The following is a 25,004-nucleotide window of genomic DNA, read 5'->3' as shown; positions in this document are numbered from 1 at the left end:
AGGAACCCCACATTAAAGGTTCCATGGAACTGAAGAGCACTCCCAAGCATCACTCTCTGGAAACAACCATCCAAGTAGGACTGGAACTGCCATAAAGCAGTGTCACCCACCCCTAAATCAGAGAGCTGGTCCAGAGGATACCATGGTTGAAGGTATGAAAGGCCACTGACAGGTCAAGGAGAATGAACAAGAACACGTCCCCCCCCCCCCGCGACAGAAGGCATCACACAGGGTGACCAAAGCAGTTTCTGTGCTAATACCCAGCTTAAACCCTGATTGAAATGAATCTAGAAAACCATTTTCCTCCAAGAGCACCTGGGTCTAGTCTGCAACCACCCACTCAAGAACCTTGGCCAAGAAAGGGATATTGGTAACTGGCCAATATAATTACTTAGATTTTCTGGATCCAGAAAGGGTTTTACCATTGCCTGCTTGAAGCAGGCAGGGACCACTCCCTCTCACAAGGAGGCATTACGGTAATCATCTCCCTGGCCCAGCCACCTGCCCCCTCCCAGCTAGTTTTTATCAGCCAAGGGGGCAAGTTGCTGCCCTGACCAATTCAAGCACCTTGTCTGCATCCTCAAGCCTTACTAACTGAAACTCACCCAACATAACAGGACTAGACAGCTAGTTTTGTGCAAAGTGCATACTTTTGGCAGCTTCTGATCAAGTTTATATTCCATCCTTCATTGGTAGCGCACTAAGGCTTGCTTCTTCCAAAAAAAGCAGATAAGGTAGTGCAGTGTTTCTCAACCTTTTTTGGGGCACGGCACACTTGTTCCGTGAAAAAAATCACGAGGCACACCACCATTAAAAAGTTAAAAAAATTAACTCTGTGCCGCCCTATATTATAATTATGACTGTAAGAAACACTTGCCAAATATTGCTTTCTGGCAGGTTAGTGTTGTGTATTGGCGGCCGCCAGGCTCGTTTGCACTGAGCTTTGGGAAAGAGGAGGAGGAATATTGCTTTCCGGCGGGTCAGCGTTGTGTATTGGCGGCTGCCAGGCTCGTTTGCACTGAGCTTTGGGAAAGAGGAGGAGAAATATTGCTTTCCGGCGGGTTAGTGTTGGTTATTGGCGGCCGCCAGGCATGTGACAATGCAAATCGCCCTTCTCGCCGCCGCACGTCTCGCGGCACACTAGTGTGCCGCGGAACAGCGGTTGAGAAACGCTGAGGTAGTGAACCTCTGTCTGAACTGTACTACCTCAGACTCCAGATGGGAGTACATGATTAAATTATCCTTCATAAAAAAAATCCCTGTGGATTTAATGTAAATTGGGGAAGGAGCATTCAGTCATGTGAGTTCCTGCCTGCACAGTCTGGACCTAGGTTTACCACCTCAACAGCTGTTTGTGGAACTAGGCCTAAAGTTTCTATAAACTAGGTTGCACTCATTATAGAGGGTAATTCTGCTATCTATTCACAAGCAAATGCACTGAAATGGTAATAATTTTCTGAAAGAAGAAGACAATTGATATTATATACGCAGTTATACATACGGTAGAGATGGAAAACTGCCGTGTGAGCTACCTTTCTTCTTCATGCTATCAGTGTTTCCATGCAGCTTATTTGATATTTTAATTCTGCACAATTAACTGCTGACTGTGGTATTTCCTACGCATAGAATGGTTAGTAAACCATGCAAGCAATTATGGGAATATTTGAAAATCTGAATTAAATCCCTTGGGTATCTGCAGGTGCAATGTATATGCATGTCTCATGGGTGCTGTTACTTGAAGCTTGAAAACAAAGTTGTATAGGGCACCTTGTTTGCTTCTGCTTACAATTTGAACACGCTGCAGCCTTGATCATACCAGCTAGTTTGTAAAGGGTACTTAATGTGGATAACACCGTTGCATTTACAGAGGATTGAACCAAATGTCCTTCAGATTATTATTAGACAATTCTGTGCAGGTGTCCAGTGTGCATGCATCGCAATAACTGCTATGAGTAGACAGGATTCAGATTGTGTTTGTAAATTTGAACTCCTGATCTCCACATTTCTGGTCCACCCACGAACATAAGAGCCTTACAAGATCTGAACAAATGCCCATCTAGTTCTCATAGTAGCCAACCAGATGCCTGTGGGAGGCCTGCAAGCAGGACATGAGCACAACAGGGCTCTCCTGCTCCTGTTGCCCAGCAACTGGCATTCAGACTTCAGCAGTGTACCACCTCTGATACTAGATGTAGTATCTTGGCATCATGACTATATAGACATCGATCCGTCTAATCCCCTTTTCATAGAACCATAGAGTTGGAAGGTACCCCGAGGGTCATCAAGTCTAACTCCCTGCAATGCAGGAAACTCAACACGCGGTCTCCCATCCAATTTGAAACCATACCAGACCCTGCTTAGCTTTGCACATGTGCTAGCAGTTTTGCTGCTGCACCACTTAAAGCTACTCAAGTAAGTTAGCATCCATTACTACTACATCTTGTGAGTGGTGACTTCCATAGTTAAACTCAGTGCTATGTGAAGACGTACTTCTTTTTGTTTGTTCTGAATCTTCCAATAGTCAGCTTATCTGGATGAGCCTGGTTCTGCTATTATGAGAGAGGGAGGAAAGCTCTAATTTCCTTTCACCACTCGGTGCATAATTTTATGTCTCATTAGTACGTTACTCCTTCCTTACTTAAGTCTTTTATAAATGAAAAAGCCCCAAATGTTGCAAATATGTCCTCATTGAGGAGTTGCTCCAGCCCCATTTAGGCACTGCTACTCAAAGGCAACACCATCACAGCCCAGGTTGGATGGTGCACTTCAGGGACCAGACATGAAACAAGTCTTTGGCATATAGTGTGTTGGTGGTGGTGGGTTTGCTGGTCCACCATCTCAGATAGCTTGAGAAGCACTTATTCAAGCCACCCTTGTTCCAGTTGTACAGTATCCTGTTTGAGGTGTAGAGACCAGTTCCTGTGATAAACAGATTATAAGTTATATGTTGCAGTCAGCTTCTTGCCCTGTCATAGTTCGAAGGGACCATGAATGTCATCTAAACCAACCCCTGCCCAATGTAAGGCTTGAACCCACAACCCTGAGATTAAGAGTCTCATGCTCAACCAACTGAGCTATCCTAACTTCATGGTCTACTTGTTGTTGTTTCAATGTGAACAGACTGCCACTCTGGAATCATCTCCATCCCTGGCAAGGAAGATTTCTTAGGAACCAAAGAAAGCATTCTTCTCAGTCCCATTCATACTCCTTGATTAGGCCGCATGATAAGAGGAAAGGAAAGGGAGATAAGTGAGCTTCTCTGCATGTCAGTCTCTGTGTAATAGTCCCAATAAACATTTATAGAGCGGGTAGTTTAGAGAGTAAGGTGCCACCCATCTTTTGAACCATTAGAAATTACATCCTATTATTATACATTTTCCTAGAATCTCAGATAGTAAAGTAAAGCTATAAGTAGGGTTTCTTGAAAATTGCTTTTGCTTTCATGTTATCTTATACTACCACAACGGCATCAGAAAATCACTGCATGGCCCTCTTTTCAAAATGCAAAATGACTGAAATAACACCTGGGGAGCACAGATAGAGTTTTAAGAGAAGGAGATGAAAAAGTGACGATAGGAGGGCATTGCTGCCCAGCACAATGCCTTTCCATTTCAAGAACACTAATTGAGCCACATGGTCTGGCAATTTTGAGAAAAACAGGAAAGCTGTCTTGTATTAGACTTTTGTACTAGATGGAAGAAATGGGGGGGGGGGAGAGAATAAAATAAAAGCACAAACTTAGATTGCTCAGCTTGACCTCCTGAGTGGTTTTCTTTTACTCATCAATCAACTTAGACAGCTGTTGCTCATGATTTATGAAATATTCACTGCACCAGAGAGAATATTGTAGGATAAATCCTTAAAACATCTGCTTTTTGTTTAGCTTATATAAAAGAATTGAGTCTCAGTTTATTTGTAGCATGTATGTAATTAGCTTAGGAAATTCAGTACCATTAACTTTTATAAAGGATTGGACAGATTCCCAGGAATGAATGCAACTATCCATAGCTCTCTGCTGTGATAGCTAGTGGCCATTACCAGGTCTTATGGTAAGGGGTTCCATACAGTAATTGTGTTTTTTGATGAAGAATCACTCTCTTTTGTCTGTTGTTCTTCTGGGTTGCTTTGAATCCTAATGTTAGGAGGGAGTTGGTGGTGTAAATCTATTCACTTTCTCTCCACCATGCCTCAACCTAAATATTAATACAGCTCATGTGTCAGTCCTTAGTTCAATAAAGTATTAGCTGGAATTGGACTCCACAGTCACTTATGGACACACTGCTAAAACCGTATTCATGGAAGACAATCTTACTTGGCTATGAGTGATCGCTAAAGGAGAAGAGCAGGTAGGGGGGAGGAACCCAAAGATTTGTAGTATTTTTTTAAAGGAAAAAATCCTCTAAATGAATCCAGGGTGCTGCCTGTCAGTGTAGACAACAAACACACAAGATGTAACCGGCTATGCTCTTACATAAATAAAATATATTATTCACTGTATCATATCAAATAACTTATAGAGTTCAACGGAAATAACTCATGAAGTTCAATGGAGTAAGCAGAAGACCCAGTAGATTAGTTCATTCACAGATCAGTTCATTTACGAGGTCCATACATGTACTAGTGTCTATTCCACCTGTGTGTCTATGTATGTTCATAAAGTCCAAACAATCCACATGGGAGCTTGTACAGTTCCACAGAATCCTTTCACAGAGTCTAGACAAGGATTTCCGGAATGTTGGCCTCGTTGGGCTTCATCAGTTGTACAAGTTCATATGTGATGTAATAAGATTGTGGATCTTATGGCATAGTAGTAGTTGCAAACTACAGGATGGCGAAACAAGGCCAATATTTCAGAAATCCTTGTCTAGACTCTGTGAAAGGATTCTGTGGAACTGTACAAGCTCCCATGTGAACATACAGTCAAACCTCGGTTTATGCCTACCTCGGCGAGCGACCGCTTCGGCGAGCGACCGCCGCTGACCCGGAAGTGTTTACATCCGGGTTCCGCGGCGGCGGATGCACAGACGCGATCTGCGCAGCTCGCGCACGCGCAGAAGCGATTTGCGCGGCTCGAGCATGCGCAGAAGTACTCTATCGGCGCTTTGCGCATGTGCCGAAGCGTGCCTTCGGCGAACAATCATTTCGGCGAGCAACCGCCTCCGCGGAACAGATTGCTGTCGCAAACCGAGGTACCACTGTACAAAGACACAGGTGGAATAGACACTAGTACAGTGGTACCTCAGGTTAAGAACTTAATTCGTTCTGGAGGTCCGTTCTTAACCTGAAACTGTTCTTAACCTGAGGTACCACTTTAGCTAAAGGGGCCTCCCGCTACCCCCGCGCAATTTCTGCTCTCATCCTGAAGCAAAGTTCTTAACGTGAGGTACTATTTCTGGGTTTGCGGAGTCTGTAACCTGAAGCGTCTGTAACCCGAGGTACCACTGTACATGTATGGACCTCGTGAATGAACTGATCTGTGAATGAACTGATCTATTGGGTCTTCTGCTTACTCCATTGAACTTTGTGAGTTATTTCCGTTGAACTCTATAAGTTATTTGATATCATACAGTGAATAATATATTTTATTTATGTAAGAGCACAGTCAGTTATGTCTTGTGTGTTTGTTGAGTGTATTTTACGTAACCACAGGTTTGATGTTGTTTTGCAAGCGTCAGTATAGACCAGGCACCCCCAAACTTCGGCCCTCCAGATGTTTTGGACTACAATTCTCATCTTCCCCAACCACTGGTCCTGTTAGCTAGGGATCATGGGAGTTGTAGGCCAAAACATCTGGAGGGCCGCAGTTTGGGGATGCCTGGTGTAGACAGTCTTAGATGAATCAAAGGACCTTACTCAGTATGGCAGCTGCCTATGTTCCTAATGTGTTCTGTGCATGCTCCGTGATCATGGGATGCTGGCTGACAGATATAGCAGAAATGGGGTGGCAGGAAAGCTTTTTAAATGAGCACTGCATACTACAATATCTTAGTTGTGATTTCATAAATATCAGACTCCCTCACCCTAGTTACCTCCCCATCTCAATTTAGAAAGTCCCAAACATTTAGCCTCTCCTTATAAAGAAGACGCGGGTGGTGTTGTGGGTTAAACCACAGAGCCTAGGGCTTGCAGATCAGAAGGTCGGCGGGTCGAATCCCCGCAACGGGGTGAGCTCCTGTTGTTTGGTCCCAGCTCTGCCAACCTAGCAGTTCGAAAGCGCGTCAAAGTGCAAGTAGATAAATAGGTATCGCTACAGCAGGAAGGTAAATGGCGTTTCCGTGTGCTGCTCTGGTTCTCCGGAAGCGACTTTGTCATGCTGGCCACATGACCTGGAAGCTGTACGCTGGCTCCCTCGGCCAATAATACGAGATGAGCGCCGCAACCCCAGAGTTGGTCACGACTAGACCTTAATGGTCTGGGGTCCCTTTACCTTTACCTTTACAAAGAAGAGGTGTTCCAGTCCCACTGATCCGTTTGGCCTACTCCTCTCTGCCGTTTCTCCAACTATCCTTTTTTGTGTTTTAAATTAAAACAGGGCAGCTGGACCTGTGGCCCCCACTCCCACTGAATTAACTGGGCAGTTTCCATTCACACTTTTCAAGCAGCCCTGCTCAAATCACATTTGATTACCGATTCATATCCGTATATGGTATCAAGGAAATGAGTTTTCCCATTTGGATCCTGAAGAGTCCCGCGTTTCCATTACAGCACTTTGCCTTACTGTACTGATAACTGTTGCTAGCAAAGCGTTAGATTTCCTGTTATTTTTGTGCGCGCGCGCACGTTTCCTTTGGCTTGATTGGCAAACTAAGAGGTTCCACGCATTTTTAAAATTTATTTTACTGGTGGTCTCTTGGGATGTGCGGGTGGGACTGGAGCAGCAACATGTGTTTCGAGCCCAGGGTGGCGGCGCGGTTTGGGGGGTGGGGGTTTCGGTTTAGCCCACAGCCCCCAAGCAGCCCCCTGCCTTTCACCTTCGGAGGGCGGTCGCTTCTGTCTCTGGCGAGGTTCTTTTTCTTTGGCATAGACGCCGCTCGTTTCCTCCTGAGCGCTTTTCAGGAAGGCGCGCCGCGAGACGGCGGAAGGCTGGAGGGCGTCAGTCGAGCTCGGCGAGCCTCTGGTGGGCGTGCCTCGTCCAAGCTTCACCGCTCCAGCCCCCCCCCTCGCACACACGCCCAGGAGGCGGCGAAAGCCAGGCAGCCTAGTGCTGTGCCTGGCCAGGCAGAGGGACTCCGACAACCTCGCTACTCGGCTACGGAGGTTTCGGGCGCTGGCTGGGTGTCGAGGGCGCAGGAAAGAACGTGGCCACCATGCCTGGCAGCGACACCGCCCTGGCCGTGGACAGGACCTACTCGGACCCGGAGAGGCACCGGCGCTTCAAGACTCGGGTAATCTTTCTGCCCCCTCGATTCCCTCCTCCTGCAGCAGGGCTGAGGGTTCCCTCGCTTGCAAGGCTGGGTCTTGTTTGAAAGCGCCCGGCGCTGCTTTTCTCATCGGCACTTGCTCGAACTGAGCCATCGCTGCAAAACCTCGTTGCTGTTTAGTTTGATTCAGTATACCCGCTGGCGTCCCTCTTGCCCCTGCACTCTTTGGGACGGTTCAAGGCTGAAGCTCGCTCTATGTTTACTTCTGGGGACGCGCCTTTCGTCGCCTCTGGGTGTTGTCGGAGGCAGGTGTCATGTCCCTAAAACAGGCTCCAGTTCAGCAGCGTGCCTTTGCGATGTGTCAAATGTCAGGTTTCAACTTGCCTTGCTGCCCGGAGGAGCAGTCGCTGGTGGCTGGGCATCCGGCCCCCGCTTGCATTTATGCCTCTGTTGTTTAGTAACAGTTATCCGGACTTGGGACATTGTGGGCGCCTGAGTTGGGAGAGCTGCTAAAAATTAATAGGACAAGAGTCTCTGAAGGGCTTTCCCCCTTTCTCTGAAGATATTCCATGCAAGGATTTTGCACAGGCGAAAACGCTCTGATTATTAAAAGCTAGGATTAACCACTCCCTAACTATTTGAATGTAGTTTAGCAGACGTTTGGAACCAAGTGTTTGGCACCCTGAACTCAGTCAGTATGTGGCTGTTTGCTGTGTTGAAACAGGTGGGCAGTGTCCTTGGAACTCGGGGCCAGTCAAAACAGTCAGGAACCAGGAGCTTGATATGCTGAACCAAATATGAAATATTCTGGAAGGCCTACAAATGCCATCTTCGTAGTCAGGATAACCCCCAAACTAATTGGTAGTTGTGGCAAGAATGAGCTCATACCTATGTTTATATTCACTTGCTTTGATATATCCTAATTGGCTTGCTTTGATGCTATGCTTATCTGTGGACCTTGGGATGATGGGCTCTAGGCCCAGAGAGGGGAGAACCTATACCAGGTGCCACCTATCCCAGGTGTGATGGGAGATTCTGGGCAAACTGACGTATGCTGCTTTTTGCATAAAGGATGTATACGTTTGCTTGAGTGCAGACAAGTCATGACAACCTCGCATTGTTGCAGTGTCTGTCCTGTGTCTGTAAAGGCAGCAATGTTCTGCATGCAGTGTTGTAAAGTTTGCACTCTTAATTAATAAAACACTAGAGCTGGCCATTCTGTCATTTCTACAGCCTTTTTTTGTATCCCTGCATCAAACTACTTGCCTAGGAGCTCCTTTGGGCCTGCGGTTCTGAACACTCAACATTTGCTCTTTTGACCTTATGGCTAGGTACATATTAGCGATTTAAAATGCAGTGAGGTTGCGGTGTCTGTCTGTTGCATTTCAGGTTGCATTCCCATGGTTGCTGTACACACCAGAGAGGGAGGGGGCTGGGATGCCTTCACCTGATCCACATTACTTTTTTGGTTTTCTCATTCCTGCAACCCACCCAGCAACCCATTCATGGGGCATGGGGCTGTCATCTGTGCATATGCTGTCGTCTGCGCATGTGCAATGGCTGCCTCAAATTTACACACCTCCGTATAACTGCAGAGTGAATGTGGCTTATGCTTTCAAACTGAATGGAAGCTGGTTTAAGTGGCTGGGTGGGGGAAATGTCAAATAGCAATATTTCTCAAGGAACTCTAGATATGGATTATAGCTAATGTCATGTGTACGCAGCTTCAAACACCAGTGGTGGGAGTGCACTGGAGCCAGAGTAAATGGTAATGTGTGCACAGCTTAAAGCTGCCAGGACCTGCTCAGACGCGATCAGGGTAGTGGCATTGAGGATGGGGGTTATACCCATGACACGTTTTTGTGATATAAATTGTTGCTGTGGAGTTATTAGTCCCACCGGGGTGAAATCTGGGCTAATAGTATCTTAGATAATAATAGATCAGGGAAATGGCACAGGGGAAAGGGTTAACTCTCCCAGTTTGACCAGTTTTGATGATCTAATAAAAAGTAGAGCATGCTAGGGCTGGTTTCAAAGTAAAGTTGGGAGATCCCACTGACATCACAGGCAGTATCTGCCAGTGCCAAAGATTCTACTGCTGCCAGCTTCTGCTCAGCAACAATTGTGCTGTTGCATTGAAATTATTATAAGATCTGGGTTTTGGTTTTGGTTTTAGAAGAAAGATATTCATAAGTACCTTCATTTTAAACCAAGTCTATTTTGCTTTCCGTTTAAGTGGTAAAACGTGTTGACATTTGTACAAGGCCAAAATTGCAAAGATGGAGCTTGAATAAAGTTAAGTACAGTAAATGAGAAGACCACATGCAACAATCTAAAGAGTGAAAAGCAAGTCAGGTGTTAATTACTGGAGTGTCTAAAGCAGGGATGGGGTATGGCATAGGTCTGCCCTCTCCCCAGGCACTTTAAGATTGCCCCATGCCTCTTATCCTGAATTCTGTCTAGGCAGAGGGGTTAAGTCATTCCTGCCAAGATCTCAATAGGCGGTGTGTGGAGAGGTTTCTGTCATTGCCACGTTGCCTGCTTCATCCTCTAGCCCAGGGGTCCCCAAACTAAGGCCCGGGGGCCGGATGTGGCCCAATCGCCTTCTAAATCCGGCCCGCGGACAGTCCGGGAATCAGCATGTTTTTACATGAGTAGAATGTGTCCTTTTATTTAAAATGCACCTCTGGGTTATTTGTGGGACCTGCCTGGTGTTTTTACATGAGTAGAATGTGTCCTTTTATTTCAAATGCATCACTGGGTTATTTGTGGGGCATAGGAATTCATTCATTTTTATTTTTTTCAAAATATAGTCCAGCCCCCCACAAGGTCTGAGGGACAGTTGACCAGCCCCCTGCTGAAAAAGTTTGCTGACCCCTGCTCTAGCCCCTGGTGATTTTCCTCTCTTTGTGACATTTGTGTTCCATTGGTTGGGTCCAGGGTCCTTTAAACAAGACTGTTGTCAACATCTTTGCCCCCTTGACTGCACCCACCTGCAACTGATGCCAGGAGCTGCCAGATATGACCACTGAAACAAAGTTTTGCTGTTGGTTTGGCCCTGTATAGGAACTATTCATTGGCATCTGTTTGCCTTAGAAGACAATGGGAAAGTGTACCTTTCGGGGCGAATAAAACCATTGGAGAGTTATAGCGCCTGCTGTGGCTGTACAGATTGATGCAGGAGAGTTCCTGGTTGGCTTGTTGAATGATACTCTAACCTCAAAGCTCCCATTGAAGCAGGCTGACAATGCTGGGTCAGTACTTTATGTATCGGGAGCTGCTCAACTTAAGGCGTGTAGTAGCTGACCAGTGAGACATGATGATTACCCTACCGATTAAGGCAACCCATAGCACTTCTATCTTACAACAATCAGGTGGAGCTTATAAATCATAACTGCTGCCTCCCGTGTGGTTTTTGCTGTGTTAACAGCACCAAAGCGAACTCTCTGGGGCACAAGCCAGGGCAGTGTGTGTGGAGGTCCTGGGCTGCCCAGACAAAACGGCTCCCCTCTCAGCCTTGCTGATGTGGTCATGTTCTCATGAAGGAGTGACTCCCAGGGTGTGACTGCTATCAGCTTCTAGGAGCCAGAGGTGAGAGCTGAGTGCATGGAGGGGACAAAATGTGGATGAACTACTCTAGAAGGAGCACAACATGTCCTCGACCAGAAATACCCCATACCCCCTGTATATTGAGCAGACAAGCCCCATTCTTGACCACTGAACCTGCTATTGGCCTTGTCTGCTCAATATGCAGGTTCAATGGTCAAGAAGATGGTTTCTGTGTGTGCTGTTGAGGGCAGATGGGGCTTGTTGACCTGGGAAGGTAGTTCATCTAAGAAATATTTCTTAATATTAAAATGTCACACAGGGAGCTGTTCTTAGTTGGGAGATTGGATAAGTGTTGTATGCAGTGTTGATAAACCTAGATGACTGTTCTGCACCGAGTTTGCTTCCCAAATGATTACAGTAGTTCAAAGAATTGTCTATTTTGCACACATTTTAGCCAGTCAGCTATGAGTAAGTAAAGTAATATCTGTCTAGTAAAAACAAAGCAAGTGGGTCTTGATTATTTACATTATAATTTGGCCTTGCTGGTTTTGGCTCTGGAGATGAGAAGTCTGCTCTTCTAGGATGAGATCTTTAGTGCTTCAAAAGAAACAAACTTCACAGCTTGAAGCAGTTGGATTATTTATCTGTGTAGGAAAGGAAGTAGTCTTCCTGAACAGAATGTTAGGCTCTCTTTCAGCTCCTCTCGTCACATTAAGGGACATTACTAAACATTAAGGGACATTGCTAAACAGAGGGTGTGCTTCAGATTGTTTCTGCATAATTAAACATTTTAAAATAAATAAGGTCATTTGCTGTGGCTTTGATTGTCATCATTGTACAAATTTCTGCTTAATTCAAGTGCTATTTCTCTACAAGGCAGTACAGGAAACAGTGAACTTTTTGTTCACTTTATGGATTGAAATTTAGTATGACTACTGGCATTGGGCAGGGTGGTAAGTGGTGGAGACCCAAAATATTTTTGTGTGTTTTGATGGATGATTCTTGGTGTCTCAAACTCATGAAGTCCATCAAACTGAAGACAGATAAAAACCAAATGAAGCTCGGGTGATAACTTCAACAACAGCCCTTTCTTTTGAATTGTCTCCCTATTGGAAAAAAAAATCCTGATCCATTTATTTATTTTTAAGATTTCTTACCCAGTCTTTACTATAAGGTCCAAAGCGGGTTACAACAATATAATATAACCGTTACAAGTATAAAACAATGAAAACGTACAGTATATGTTCTTTTTAAAAGCAGCTTTCCTCCTGACCTCCTTGTTTACAGTCTCCTTCCTGAAAACTCTTTCTCCCTCCCCACCCACTCTAGAGGTGGGGTTTTTTTGGGGGGGGGAGGGAACCGCTGTTATAAATATAAGTATTGCTTTATGCATCTGATGCAATGGACAGCTTATGCAATCATGGGCATAGCGTGGGTTGTCTGCGCCCATGGTGGGGTGTGTTGTGCCCCCCTGGTGAACTGGGCATTTCCTTCGCCTGCCAGCGTCTAATCAAGGGAGTCTGTCCTTGCAAACTAGGCCCAACCTAGAAACAGAGATGAGGCAGAGAAATGCAAAGCCAGGAGGGCCGCTATGTCACCCTCCTGTCCTTGCAGCAAGGCACTTTAGGCAATGCATGTGGCTCCGGCAGTGCTTTCCTGACTTCCTCTTCCTCCCTTCCTTCTCGGTGGGCATCTGCAGCACCCTCACCCTCCGTCTCTCTCTGCTGGCCCAGGGTCAGGGCGCATACCAGTGTCCCTTCGCTGGGTATGAGGAGGAGGCGCAACCCCAGCCCTGAAGGCCCAGCTGGGTGTGGTTTGCCTCCTTGCACCTCTGGCCTCGATGAGGGAGCCTGTTGTGGGGTGCCTGGTTGCACCCCCCCATAAATTTGTGCCAGAAATCATGCCCCTCCCACTCCCAACACTACGCCATGGTATGCAATAGTAAATTTGTTACTTCTTCTTCTTCTTCTTGTTGTTGTTGTTCTTGTTATTATCTTTTGTTAGTCTTCAAGATGCCACAATACTCTTTGTTGGAGTAACAGGGGTCCAAATTACACTGACATTCTTATCAAATTGAAATGCAGAGATACAGCTCTAAGATGCCTCTGTTCATATTCTGGCAGAGATCTGCTGCGATTTGTAAAGTACAGTATATGTCTTTCAAAGCCCGTGTCCGATGGTAACATTCTAGAAGTAGAGTATGAGTTAATAGGGAACTGCTCTTCCTAGAGGATCATGTTTAAATAGTTGTGTGAGTAACTTGGGAGTAACTGAAGTTTTTACATATTTTAAATCACACCATATTACTCTGGAGGTTTCCCCTCTGAAACAGCCAGCCAGGTTCATTTTTCTCCTGAAAGCCACTTTGCTGAATCATTCAGGTCTCCTATGAAGTTTCAGTAATGCCATTGCTTTTCATTATGCTTTATAACGAATATGACAAAATGATATTGATCCTAAGCCACATACAGTAATAATAATAATAATAATTTATTATTTATACCCCGCCCATCTGGCTGGGTTTCCCCAGCCACTCTGGGCAGCTTCCAACAGAAAAATAAAACACAGTAATCTATTAAACATTAAAAGCCTCCCTGAACAGGGCTGCCTTCAGATGTCTTCTAAAAGTCTGTTAGTTGTTTTCCTCTTTGACATCTGTTGGGAGGGCGTTCCACAGGGTGGGCGCCATCACCGAGAAGGCGGTACTCCATCGGGCACATTTATGTTCCCCCACCATGTAAGAACTGTTTCAACCACATACAGCAATCTAAACCTTGGGCTAGTGTATCATTTTTGAACCTTTTCTTCGCAGATACAGAGAACAGAAGACTGTTTTACTTAAAGTAGTCAGAAGCTTAATGATGGGATTATCTGTTGTCAAAATCTGGATAATCCATCAGCCTCACTGGTCTGGTTCACTGCTTCTTCTCCCAGATTCTCCAAAGTTGTTTGTTCCAAATTAGTTTCAAACAAGAGGAAGCAGGACCAGAGTGGGTGGAAAATTTGAAGATACTGAGAGAGAAATTCTCTGTTTTATTTTATATTTTGAATGGCCTTAGCCCAGTATACCTGATGGAGCGTCTCCATCCCTATCGTTCAACCCAGACACTGAGCTCCAGCGCCAAGGGCCTTCTGGCAGTTCTCTCACTGCGAGAAGTGAGGTTACAGGGAACCAGGCAGAGGGCTTTCTCGGTGGTGGCACCCGCCCCGTGGAACGCCCTCCCATCAGATGTCAAGGAAATAAACAACTATCTGACTTTTAGAAGACATCTGAAGACTTCCTTGTTTAGGGAAGTTTTTAATGTTTGATGTTTTATTGTGTTTTTAATATCCTGCAGGAAGCCGCCCAGGGTGGCTGCAGAAACCTAGCCAGATGAGCGGGGTATAAATAATAAATTCTTCTTCTTCTTCTTCTTCTTCTTCTTCTTCTTCTTCTTCTTCTTCTTCTTCTTCTTCTTCTTCTTCTTCTTCTTCTTAATGGGAATTTTGTGAAAAACCTAAATATTCATTGTAATTATATTCTTATCAAACCAAACTCAGCTTACCATGTACTCAGGATATGCAATGCCATTGGCATAAACCTGGGAGTAAGGCCTATTGAAAACAGGGTGATTTACTTCTGAATAAAACACATGACCCTCCAGATGATCTTTGATTACAGCTCCAACTATCCCTGGACATAATGGCTGCGGCTGATGGGAGCTGCAAGCTAATAACATCTGGAGGGTGAAAGGTTCCTCGTCCCTGGCCTAAATTTCTAAAGCATTTTAGTTGCTGTTTGAGTTGGAGAGTGAGATGTTTGTTACGTGACTGTGTGACCAACTGGGATTGAAGGCAGCAATATATTGAAACCTGTGCATACCTTTCTTTTTCTTAACATTTCTGTTGAGAAACCATAGATCATGCTTCTGGAAAACTTTGAAGGACGTGTAGTTATCCTTCTGTCAGCTTGGCATTTCCTTGGTGGGACACAGACAACTAAGGAGTTCCACTTGTCATTGCTGCTGTCTCTGTGCAAAATGTTCAGATGCAATGCCAGCTGGCACCATGTCTGTGCACTCCAGAGGCTGTCAGTTTCACTTCTTGAAGTTAGACTTTGATTTGTTACTCAATACTACAGTTTAGTCAGAAGTCCCCCTGGCATTGTGAGACGGCCAGTTACAGTTTCTTGGCCCAATTAAACCAATAGGACCATTTTCTGAGCTTGCTCTTTACACAGGGACCTTAGAAACAGAGCTTCTAGCCAGTCCTAGGGCCTTTTGAACTAAACCATGCATTTAGGTGGTTTTTAAAAATATGTTTTTTTAAAAAAACACTGAGTGGTAGAAATTATTATCTTCCCATGGAAGATTGCAGAGCGTATAATGCATGATTCCTGCATTGCACAGGGTTGGACTAGATGACCCTTCCAACTCTAGGATTCTAGGATTCTATAAAATCACATAAAACAAAATGTAACCCTTAAGTTATGTGATCTGTAGCTTAAAATGAACAAGCCAGTCAATTAGTAAAAAGTCATGATCAATAGCTACTATTAATGAATTAAAAGGGAAAATATTTATACTCCACTATTGCAAATAGTGTGTCCTAAGCAGTATACTATAATCACAATAAAAAATTAAAAGAATAGAATTAATTACACTTAACGACATAATGAAAAAGAAGAAATTGTTTTTACTATTTCAAGTTTTTACTACCAGAAAGAAGAAGCTAAAATAAAGAAACTATGATTTATCGAAGTGTAAATGCCAGCCCAAGACATGTTGCTGTGTAGGTCCATAAGCAAATGGCTTCTTTCTTTCTAAGTCTAAGTGTGTGGTACTGAAGGCCAGTTTTGGCACCTGAGACAAAAAAATAAATCTCACAAGCACCATCTCTCCCCTTCCTTGAAAATAGCGATAACTTAAATAGCAATTTGGTGCCCTTTCATAATAAGGAAAATCAGTTGCCTGAGGCAGCTGCCTCATTCTGTCTAATGGTAGGGCTAGTCTGCGTTGGGTAGTTCTTTGTTTGGAACCTAAACGCTTACGGAAGGGGGTTCCATAGGCATGCTAGCCCAGTGGCGAAGACATTTTTAGTTTTTACTCGGGTCATCTTGGAGGGGGAACCTAGGAAAGGTCATCCAAAGCATATGGGCTGGATTGTACATGAGGAAGAAATTTTCAGATACTCTAGTCCCAAGCTATTTAGGGCTATATAGACAAAGTCCAACAGTTTGAATTGCACTTGGCAACACTCCAGAAGTTGATGTAGATTTTGCAGGCTAGGTTAACGAGTCCATTGTGGGATAACGCAATCAGAAATCTTGCTGTTACATTTTTGGCCCAACTGAAGTTTATGAATGGTTATCAAAGGCAGGCCCACATAAAACACATTACAGTAATCTTTATGTGACCAAAGCATGGATATCTCCTATGGGAGGGTCATTCCTGTTCAAGAACTACTGCAGCTGATGTATCATTTGGAGCTGATAAGAGGTGAAGTAAACATGGATTCCACTTGGACTCCAAAGGCAAGATCTGAAGAACATTCCAAGCAGCTACAGCCCTGACGTTTTAAGCAAAATGTGACTCTATCCAGCATAGCCAAAGAACCAGCCCTTGGGTAGATAAGTTCTCCCCACATGTACAATACCCCTATCTTATCACTCACTCCATAATCCTGACACATATTTGTTTGACTCAGTTAAAAAAGTAGTAGAAGTAGAGTTGGATTATCATCATATTGGTGCCACCTGACCCTGGACAACTCAGGAAGTTGTTCTATTCATGTAGATATTAAATAGCCTGGGGAGTAAATAGTTGGAATGCAACTTTATTCTCAGTATTTATTTTAGACAGCTGTGAGCTAGAACAGCAGCTGACAAGCCAACCCATATACATTGGCTGAAGCAAACATGCCAAGACGTGCTCTGTTAGTTTGTGTCTTCAAATTCGGACCACTGGAGCTCACCTACACATTTCTAAGTGATTTAGGACTTGGCAAGTGTTTTTAAAGAGTGCTCTCTTCTCTTGGGTGTTTTATTGAGAATTAGTCAGAGTGTTTAAAGGGAACATCACACCCAAGTATGGTATCCTAGATTTAAACAACTATTGGTTGCTTACCTAGTCAATCTCATAGAAAGAAGAATCCAGAATATTCCCGAATAATTTGTTTGCTTCAGATTTACCTAACATTTCTATACACTCTAATTAGTTTTGCAGAAGTTTGAATTTAATGTTTATTTTTCCTCCTCCTCTTCTTTTTACTGTGTTGGGCTTTTGCTTCTGATGTGGAATTGCTTCATACGCATTTATTACCCTTAACTTTTTATAATTACTTTGTGCTTTTGCCTTCAACAATTAAGGCATTTTTAAACTGCTCCCATGTTTGTAATATAGTTGAGAGTCAAATTCTTAATTTGCTGAAAATCTGCTCTCCTACTGACCTTCCCTAAACCTCTAACAACCAGTTGTCATAACCACTAGTATGAATGCACAGCTTGCTTTCTGCTCTTCAATAAATATGGGAAAGATAATTTCAAACTAACAATATAAGCTAAATTTATCATTGTGCAACACATTTTGTTTGGCCTCTAGTTTTGTAATTAAAGTTAGAAACAACCTTTCTGGCTGACAAGAATAATCAAACCACGCATTAAAGTCTGTCCTTCGTAGTCTTCCTCAGACTGATTCAGTTCCTTCCTGATGCTGAAACTCTGTGACTTGGCACATTGGATTTTATGCAGAAAACAAACAAGGCTACTTTTTTTTTACACTTGCAAACTGTATGCTAAAAAACCTGAATCCTTATGCTTTCATTTTGCAAAATTACAGAAGAACAAATGGTATCTTTGAGAACTTGTGTACTCTGTGCCCTGTTGAACAAGAGTACAATCTGTGATGCCTAATACAAATAACCTAGTTCTATTCTAGGAATCGCCTGAGAGGAAGAAAGGCAGTCTCAACATGAATATCATTTGACCAGCCTGTGTAGCAGTATCCTATCTGAATCTAGAGCAGCCCTTGATTTCCAGGTATAGTAGTCCTGGGGCTCAAGCCTACCTGTGAGTTATAGCTTTTGCCAAACACAAAGATATCAGTTGGTTTTGAAGAATTCTTTACCAAGGTTGTTGAAACTGCTTGAAATGTCTTTTCATGCTGCAGCATTCCAAAGCAGACTTTCACTTGATAAAGAGTTCTTTGAATCATTTTGGGAATCATACCAATTTTCTTCAGCTATCTATGTTTGCCAGCATTTCTGCTACTGTAATTAATCCTGTGGTTTTGACCCATAACAGTTGCCCTATATAGCCCTGCTTCTTAACCATCATGGTCTGGCAACAGGCTGTGTGCTTTCTTTGTGGTGAGGGAAAGCATTCTGCGCATGTTTAGAGACACTTTTTCTGTTATTATTTCACAAGCTACAGGACTTGGCCATATTACTGGAAATCATATTCCCAAAAAACGAATCCTTGTCTAGTGAGTACAGTACTGTACTGCTTTTGGAAAGAAGAGAGATACAGCAGGTTTTGTGTACAAATTGGTCTGTGTTTTATTCTGGATGGACTGCTTCAGTATTTTTGTTTTTCTTCGTCAGCGAGTATAGGGTGCAGTTATTGTCACCAAGGCCAGCAGCTTGCCAGTTCTCAGATACATTTCATGCATGCAAGCTTTCCATAGGCATTTGTCTGGCCACACAGAGAACAGGATGCTGGACTGTATGGGCCATTGGCCTGATCCAGAAGGGCACATCTTGTGTTCTTATCTGCTTCCTTTCATATTGCTGTTCTACTCCCACCTCTGTGCCTTCTGCCATGCTGCTCTCTATGTTTGGAACACCCTCTATTTCATAGTTATTGTGCTCTGTTTTCTGAGCCATCCTACTATCCTCACATCCCACATTCTTACTTAGTACACTGCTACTGCCACCTAGTTCTCTATTAACACATACTTGCCCTTTTATCCAATCTTCCAGGAAGAGGACCCATTCTTGCATATATGAGCTCTCTGACCTGACTCTTGCCCCAAACATGAGCTGTTACTTGTGAGTAGGAAGGAGGTCTTTATTCAGGCAAGTGACAATGCAGGCTAGGCAGCTAGGGCCATCCTAGGCAAGGTGAAGCAACTGCCTCAGACAGGCAGCAAATCCCAAAGTTGTTCCTCCTTTGTTCCTGATGTAGATCTTCACTCACTCCCTTCTTCCCTGGCAGAGGAGGCGCCATTTTGGGATTTTGCCTCAGGTAACAAAATGTCTTTGGCCAGCCCTGTGAAGAGTAGACCATAGGCCTTAAGACTCACAGTGCAGGAGTTCTGGAGCGCAGAAAGAGGTTCAGAACCAGATGGAAGCAAAGAGAGTCTCCCACAGAGTTTCCCTATCAAAATGCAAGCACCTGCTCCAATCTGTAACGGCAGTGCCTGGTTCTAGGTGACAAGACTGGACCCTCCTGCCCAGGTTGTTGTTCAGACCCAGATGTTTTGTGCTCAGCTTCCTGCCTCAGCTGATCAAAGCCCTCCCCTGAGGCACTCTGCCTTGCAGAAAGGTTGGAGGGGAGAACCAGCATCCCTTGTCCTGCTTCCAAAGCTACTAATGTGCCCCCTTCTTGAACCCAGGTTCCCACAATTCAACCCCCTCCTCTGTTTCTTCTTCCTCCTCCTGTGCCAGAATCTGCCAATCTAAGCCTGAGCTTGACATTGCTGCAGGGCTCATGACACTCTCCGCATGTATGTGCAGGTAACTGATGAACGTCAAACAGATGTTTGTTGGTGTGTGGCAGTGTGTGTGCCAGTGGTGGTTGGCAGGGCTCCTCCACTTGTCCCCCAAACCACCTCCATGCATTCATTCAGTGTGTGGTCATGTGTATACTCCTCTTGCCTTGTGCCCCTGAAGTAGATTATAAGTTCTCTAGGCTGTGAGCTGAATTAGTTTCTACATTCCATGTAGCTTCTTGCATGCTTAGTCACAAAATGAAAGTTAAGTTGCTGTGACAAGTGTCTTCTTCAAAGGCCTCTCTTAAGGTAGGCAGAGGTTATGAGACAAGGACAGTGCTGCATTTCTAAATATATGCTATTCTGGAGCATCTGCAAATCAAATATTGAACAAACGCTGTGACAACCTAAAAGTAACAGGTGAGCTGGAGGGTGGTGGTCTGAGGAAATAGCAGGTCCCTTGCCTGCTGCAGGGATGGGAACCTCAGGCCTTGGGAATGAATGTAATCCTCCAGATCTCTCTGTCTGGCAGTTTGGGTTTTCCTTAAGCCATGCCCTCTCTCCAGACTATGCCTGTCCCTGTACCCGCTCTGCAGTCGCCTTGAATGCTTTTACTGGGGTGGAGTGTGTTCTTAAACTATAGTAACAACTCTTGCTTGCCTGCTTGAAGGACGGAGAAATGTGTGCATGTCTAGAAACTGCAAACATTTCCTTATTGGAAGGTAAAGGTAAAGGGACCCCTGACCATTAGGTTCAGTCGCGAATGACTCTGGGGTTGCAGCGCTCATCTTGCTTTACTGGCTGAGGGAGCTGGTGTACAGCTTCCAGGTCATGTGGCCAGCATGACCAAGCCACTTCTGGCGAACCAAAGCAGCACACGGAAATGCTGTTTACCTTCCCGCCGGAGCGGTACCTATTTATCTACTTGCACTTTGACATGCTTTCGAACTGCTAGGTGGGCAGGAGCTGGGACCAAGTAACAGAAGCTCACCCCGTCACGGGGATTCGAACCACTGACCTTCTGATCGGCAAGCCCTAGGCTCAGTGGTTTAGACCACAGCGCCACCCATGTCCGTATTGCGCCACCCGCGTCCATACATTCCATATTGGAATGTAGCCTACTGTATAAAGTGGCCCCTCCCAGTTTTGCTAGTCTTCCTAAAAAGAAAGTTACTGTATAGGACAAAATGTGCAGGTACTTTCTAAGCAATTCGCCCAGTACTCTCTCAAAATTTGAAACATAGGAAACAAGAAAGTGTTACTTAAAAAATAAATAAATAGGAAGAACCTTAATCCTATGTGGCTAAACAAATTAAGGCAGTTGTAGCTTTTCAGAATACAAAGGTAGGCAAAGTGTCTTCTGATTCAGAAGGGTCCAAATGACAGCTTGCAAATGTTTTCAGACTCATCTTTCTGAATCCTTTTATATAGTGACAAATGTTTTTTTCATGACTGATGACTAATAGGCTGGCCAGACAGATAAATATATACTCCGTGACTCAATTTGTTGAAGGTAGTCAAGTGTTTTGAGGTAGTTTAAGGTAAGGTGTCACTTAACCTTCTTGACATATCTGAACAAAATGAATCATTGTATCAATTATAGTTTCATGCGCATAATTAAAGTTACTATTTTATGTTTATGGTGAGGTTTTTTTAAAGAAAACAACAGCTCAGGCCTCTAACGTTATCTTATGAGTAGGTGTGTAATTTTGCTATCGTCTGAGAAGTGGGAATAACAAAATTTGTGGCAGTTCTTGTTAATTATGGAAGAGAATGTTAAACTTTTAAAAGAATCTAAACCTTCAAGTCTTTTGGGACAAACCCTTGAACACTATGTGTTGTCTGTGATCATCTTAACTCAAACGTTTGTATACTTTATGTATATTTCTGTTAAAATAAGCTGTTGCACTGTCACTTAAAAAAAGATAATACAATATAGCAAAGCAGTGTATCCATTAAAACATTAAACAACATTAAATACCAATAGATGTTTCTGTATATTGTTGTTGTTGTTTAGTTGTTAAGTCATGTCCGACTCTTCGTGACCCGATGGACCAGAGCACGCCAGGCACTCCTGTCTTCCACTGTCCCCCGCAGTCTGGTCAGACTCATGTTGGTGGCTTCGAGAACACTATCCAACCATCTTGTCCTCTGTCGTCCCCTTCTCCTTGTGCCCTCCATCTTTCCCAGCATCAGGGTCTTTTCCAGGGAGTCTTCTCTTCTCATGAGGTGGCCAAAGTATTGGAGCCTCAGCTTCACGATCTGTCCTTCCAGGGAGCACTCAGGGCTGATTTCCTTCAGAATGGATAGGTTTGATCTTCTTGTAGTCCATGAGACTCGCAAGAGTCTCCTCCAGCACCATAATTCAAAAGCATCAATTTTTCGGCGATCAGCCTTCTTTATGGTCCAGCTCTCACTTCCATACATCACTACTGGGAAAACCATAGCTTTAACTATACGGACCTTTGTAGGCAAGGTGATGTCTCTGCTTTTTAAGATGCTGTCTAGGTTTGTCATTGCTTTTCTCCCAAGAAGCAGGCGTCTTTTAATTTCATGACTGCTGTCACCATCTGCAGTGATCATGGAACCCAAGAAAGTAAAATCTCTCACTGCCTCCATTTCTTCCCCTTCTATTTGCCAGGAGGTGATGGGACCAGTGGCCATTATCTTAGTTTTTTTGATGTTCAGCTTCAGACTATATTTTACGCTCTCCTCTTTCACCCTCATTAAAAGGTTCTTTAATTCCTCCTCACTTTCTGCCATCAACATTGTGTCATCAGCATATCTGAGGTTGTTGATATTTCTTCCGGCAATCTTAATTCCGGCTTGGGATTCATCCAGTCCAGCCTTCCTCATGATGAATTCTGCATATAAGTTAAATAAGCAGGGAGACAATATTTGTCGTACTCCTTTCCCAATTTTGAACCAATCTGTATATGCAGCCTCTTTCTGCAAACCTGAATTACTGTATCTTCATGATCTTTGCTTAGCATTTTCCTTTTGAAAACTCTGAAGGACAATGGTCTGCTGATACAAGATAGAATTTTAGAAGGCGTACAGAAATGAATTGGATCCACTGTATCGTCTTGATAGTAAAATAGGGGGGGGGATCATACCATTTAGAAAGGCAAATTTGTTGTAACTAATGTCAAGTACTGTATACAGCAGGCATGTCCAAAGTCCGTTTAGAGGGCCTACCTGGTAATTTGACCCGCCGGTCAGTTTAATCCAGCCCCTGTGGCAGTTTATTTCCTGGGGTAAAAACAACTTCAACCTAAAGAAAGCTCAACAACTGCCTAATCCACTTACCCTATGTTGCTTTTGAAGGATATGTGCTTCAGAGAGCAACGTATTTTCCCTTGTACCCCTCTCATCACAAAATCTTTTAAATATTTTCTGTGCAGCTTGCAGACTAACAATGTGACTGTGCCTTATAAGCTTCTGAAGTGATTTATTTAAATAGTGGCACAAATGCACCCTGGAAGTTTTGGTTTTGCTAGTTATGTTAGAAGACAGTCACAAGCATTTTCACTGGCGAATTTGAAAAAAAGAAAGCAATGGAGCTCAGACGTTAGGATGCACCGTAAGACAAAGACCCAGACAGAGTATAGAAAAACGTTTGCTTGGAGGAGGGTTGGGGGTATGACTTCTGAATAGGAAAGCATCTGCAAAGTTTGTAGGGGGAGGAACAGGAATCAATGACACAGAATTTAATTGTTCCAGGGACCTGATTGCCCTTTTAAGCAGTATTTAGATAGCTGATGCTGTTTTCACTGTTCATCCTGTGCTTTGAAAAATGATCCACTTACCCTATGAATTTACAAATAGAATCTTTGTATATAGAAATGGATAGCACAGTTATTTAGAAATTAACACCACAGCTAACTATTTCTATATGTTATCTAGAAATGCAAATTCCTTATTGCTTCCTCTTCCTTCAGTGTATTTGATAATTTTGAAGGTTGCTTTTGTATAGCATTCTGTGGCTGCAATTCTAAGCAGTCTTAGTGGAGTTCAGGCCTAATAGCCCAATCCTCACCATGAAAGTCCAATCGAATTCCGTGAGACTTATTCCCAGCTATGATTGTACTGCAAGTACAGAAATCAGTACAGTGTGAGTACTAAAAGCCATAATTAATCAGTATGATCCCATTTCATAGTCACTTATCAAGCTTTGGATTGTTTGGCAAAGTTTGCCTAAATTCAATAATTTTTTGTTTCTTAAAAAAACCAACCCATTAATACTGAGAAATAATTAGAATTCTTTCTATAGAGAATTTTGTCAACCCTCAAATGAGTCTTACTTCAAGTCCTTGTGTTTTGCAAATAGATATTTGGCTGGAGAAACATTGTTAGCCTTGGAGGGTGAGGAAGTACAAACTGTTCCTCTGGAGGAAGTTGTATATTAGGGAGATGTGTGCATTATTGATACTGGCCAAATTAAGCCCCATGCTTTGTGTTTGTGTGTGAGAGAGAAAGAGAGATGATGATGGATCACAACTCATTAGGCTAAGGGAGTTCTCAGTCTTGCGAGAGTCAGCATATTGCAGGGGTAGGTTTTCTATTTGAAATGTACTGAAACTAGTACAGCTTGATTTCTATTTTAAAGTACAGATTCCCCTGTCCCAACAGACAGAAATTTCCATCATTGACTTTTCCAGGTCTAACTTTTATACTTATGTGTGAGAGAAAAATAAAAAAGTTTTATATAATCCTAGGTTTCATGACACTAGATTGTGAGATCGTTGTCACAAAGGACAAGATATTATTTCAGCGGAAAATCTGGGGTCATAAAAAGAGAGAGCTTTATTTGTTAATGAGTATATATTTCAGAACTGCAAAGATTGTGGGTGATTAATCTCATATTGAGGGCATTCTGCTTTTCTCTGCACACAATATCTTAATCTCCTTCATTTATAATTTAGCTGGTATTGTTTGAAAACATTATCAACTGATATGAGAAGCAGCAACGGATTAACAATGGGCAGTGGGGAGGACTTTAGCTCATAGAGCCTTAGCTTTTTGGACTATGGGTTTATTTTACTGAGTTGACAGAAATATGCAATTTATGGTGTTTCCAGACACCTGTAGCTGTGATTCCAGGGGAAACTGGTGAAACTGACAAGGCTTTCACCAGGGTTTTCTACACTCAGTTCATGCATAAAGAAATATAGTGCAGTTGTTGTCCTGAAAATGTAATAATTTTTCTTAGCCTGTGAACAAAAATGGAATGAGAAGGGGAATGCAAGGAGATGCAAAAACCTTTTTTTTTTAATGAATGTTTTCTGCATTCTCAGAACTAAATAAGCAAATGGGGTAAAACCTGAACAAAACTGCTAGTAAGAAAGGAGCTGTAGTAGTTGGTCCTAATGTTTTGTTTTGTTTTGCCATGTATTGTTAGTATTGC

At 43.4% G+C, this 25,004-nt stretch overlaps 1 protein-coding gene across 5 annotated transcripts in view; it reads left to right on the top strand.

Moving 5' to 3' along the window:
• Nucleotides 1-25,004, top strand: part of TMCC3 (transmembrane and coiled-coil domain family 3) — a 90,348-nt gene that overhangs the window by 38,746 nt on the left and 26,598 nt on the right. Inside the window, exon 1 of one of the 5 annotated variants that reach the window (XM_035126848.3) lies at nucleotides 7,161-7,385. The exons of 3 other annotated variants lie outside the window; for them this stretch is intronic. In XM_035126848.3, coding sequence (XP_034982739.1) covers nucleotides 7,308-7,385 — 78 coding nt within the window. In that variant the 5' untranslated portion in view covers nucleotides 7,161-7,307. Of the gene's footprint in view, nucleotides 1-7,160; nucleotides 7,386-17,824; nucleotides 17,926-25,004 lie in introns of those variants that run through there. One more of the 5 variants, XM_088651862.1, reaches the window with a different exon arrangement.

This window comes from Zootoca vivipara, chromosome 9, assembly GCF_965207765.1.
Source record: "Zootoca vivipara chromosome 9, rZooViv2.hap1.1, whole genome shotgun sequence".
In the NCBI taxonomy this organism is placed as follows: domain Eukaryota; kingdom Metazoa; phylum Chordata; class Lepidosauria; order Squamata; family Lacertidae; genus Zootoca; species Zootoca vivipara.
This window is presented reverse-complemented; position numbering and strand designations above follow the sequence as displayed.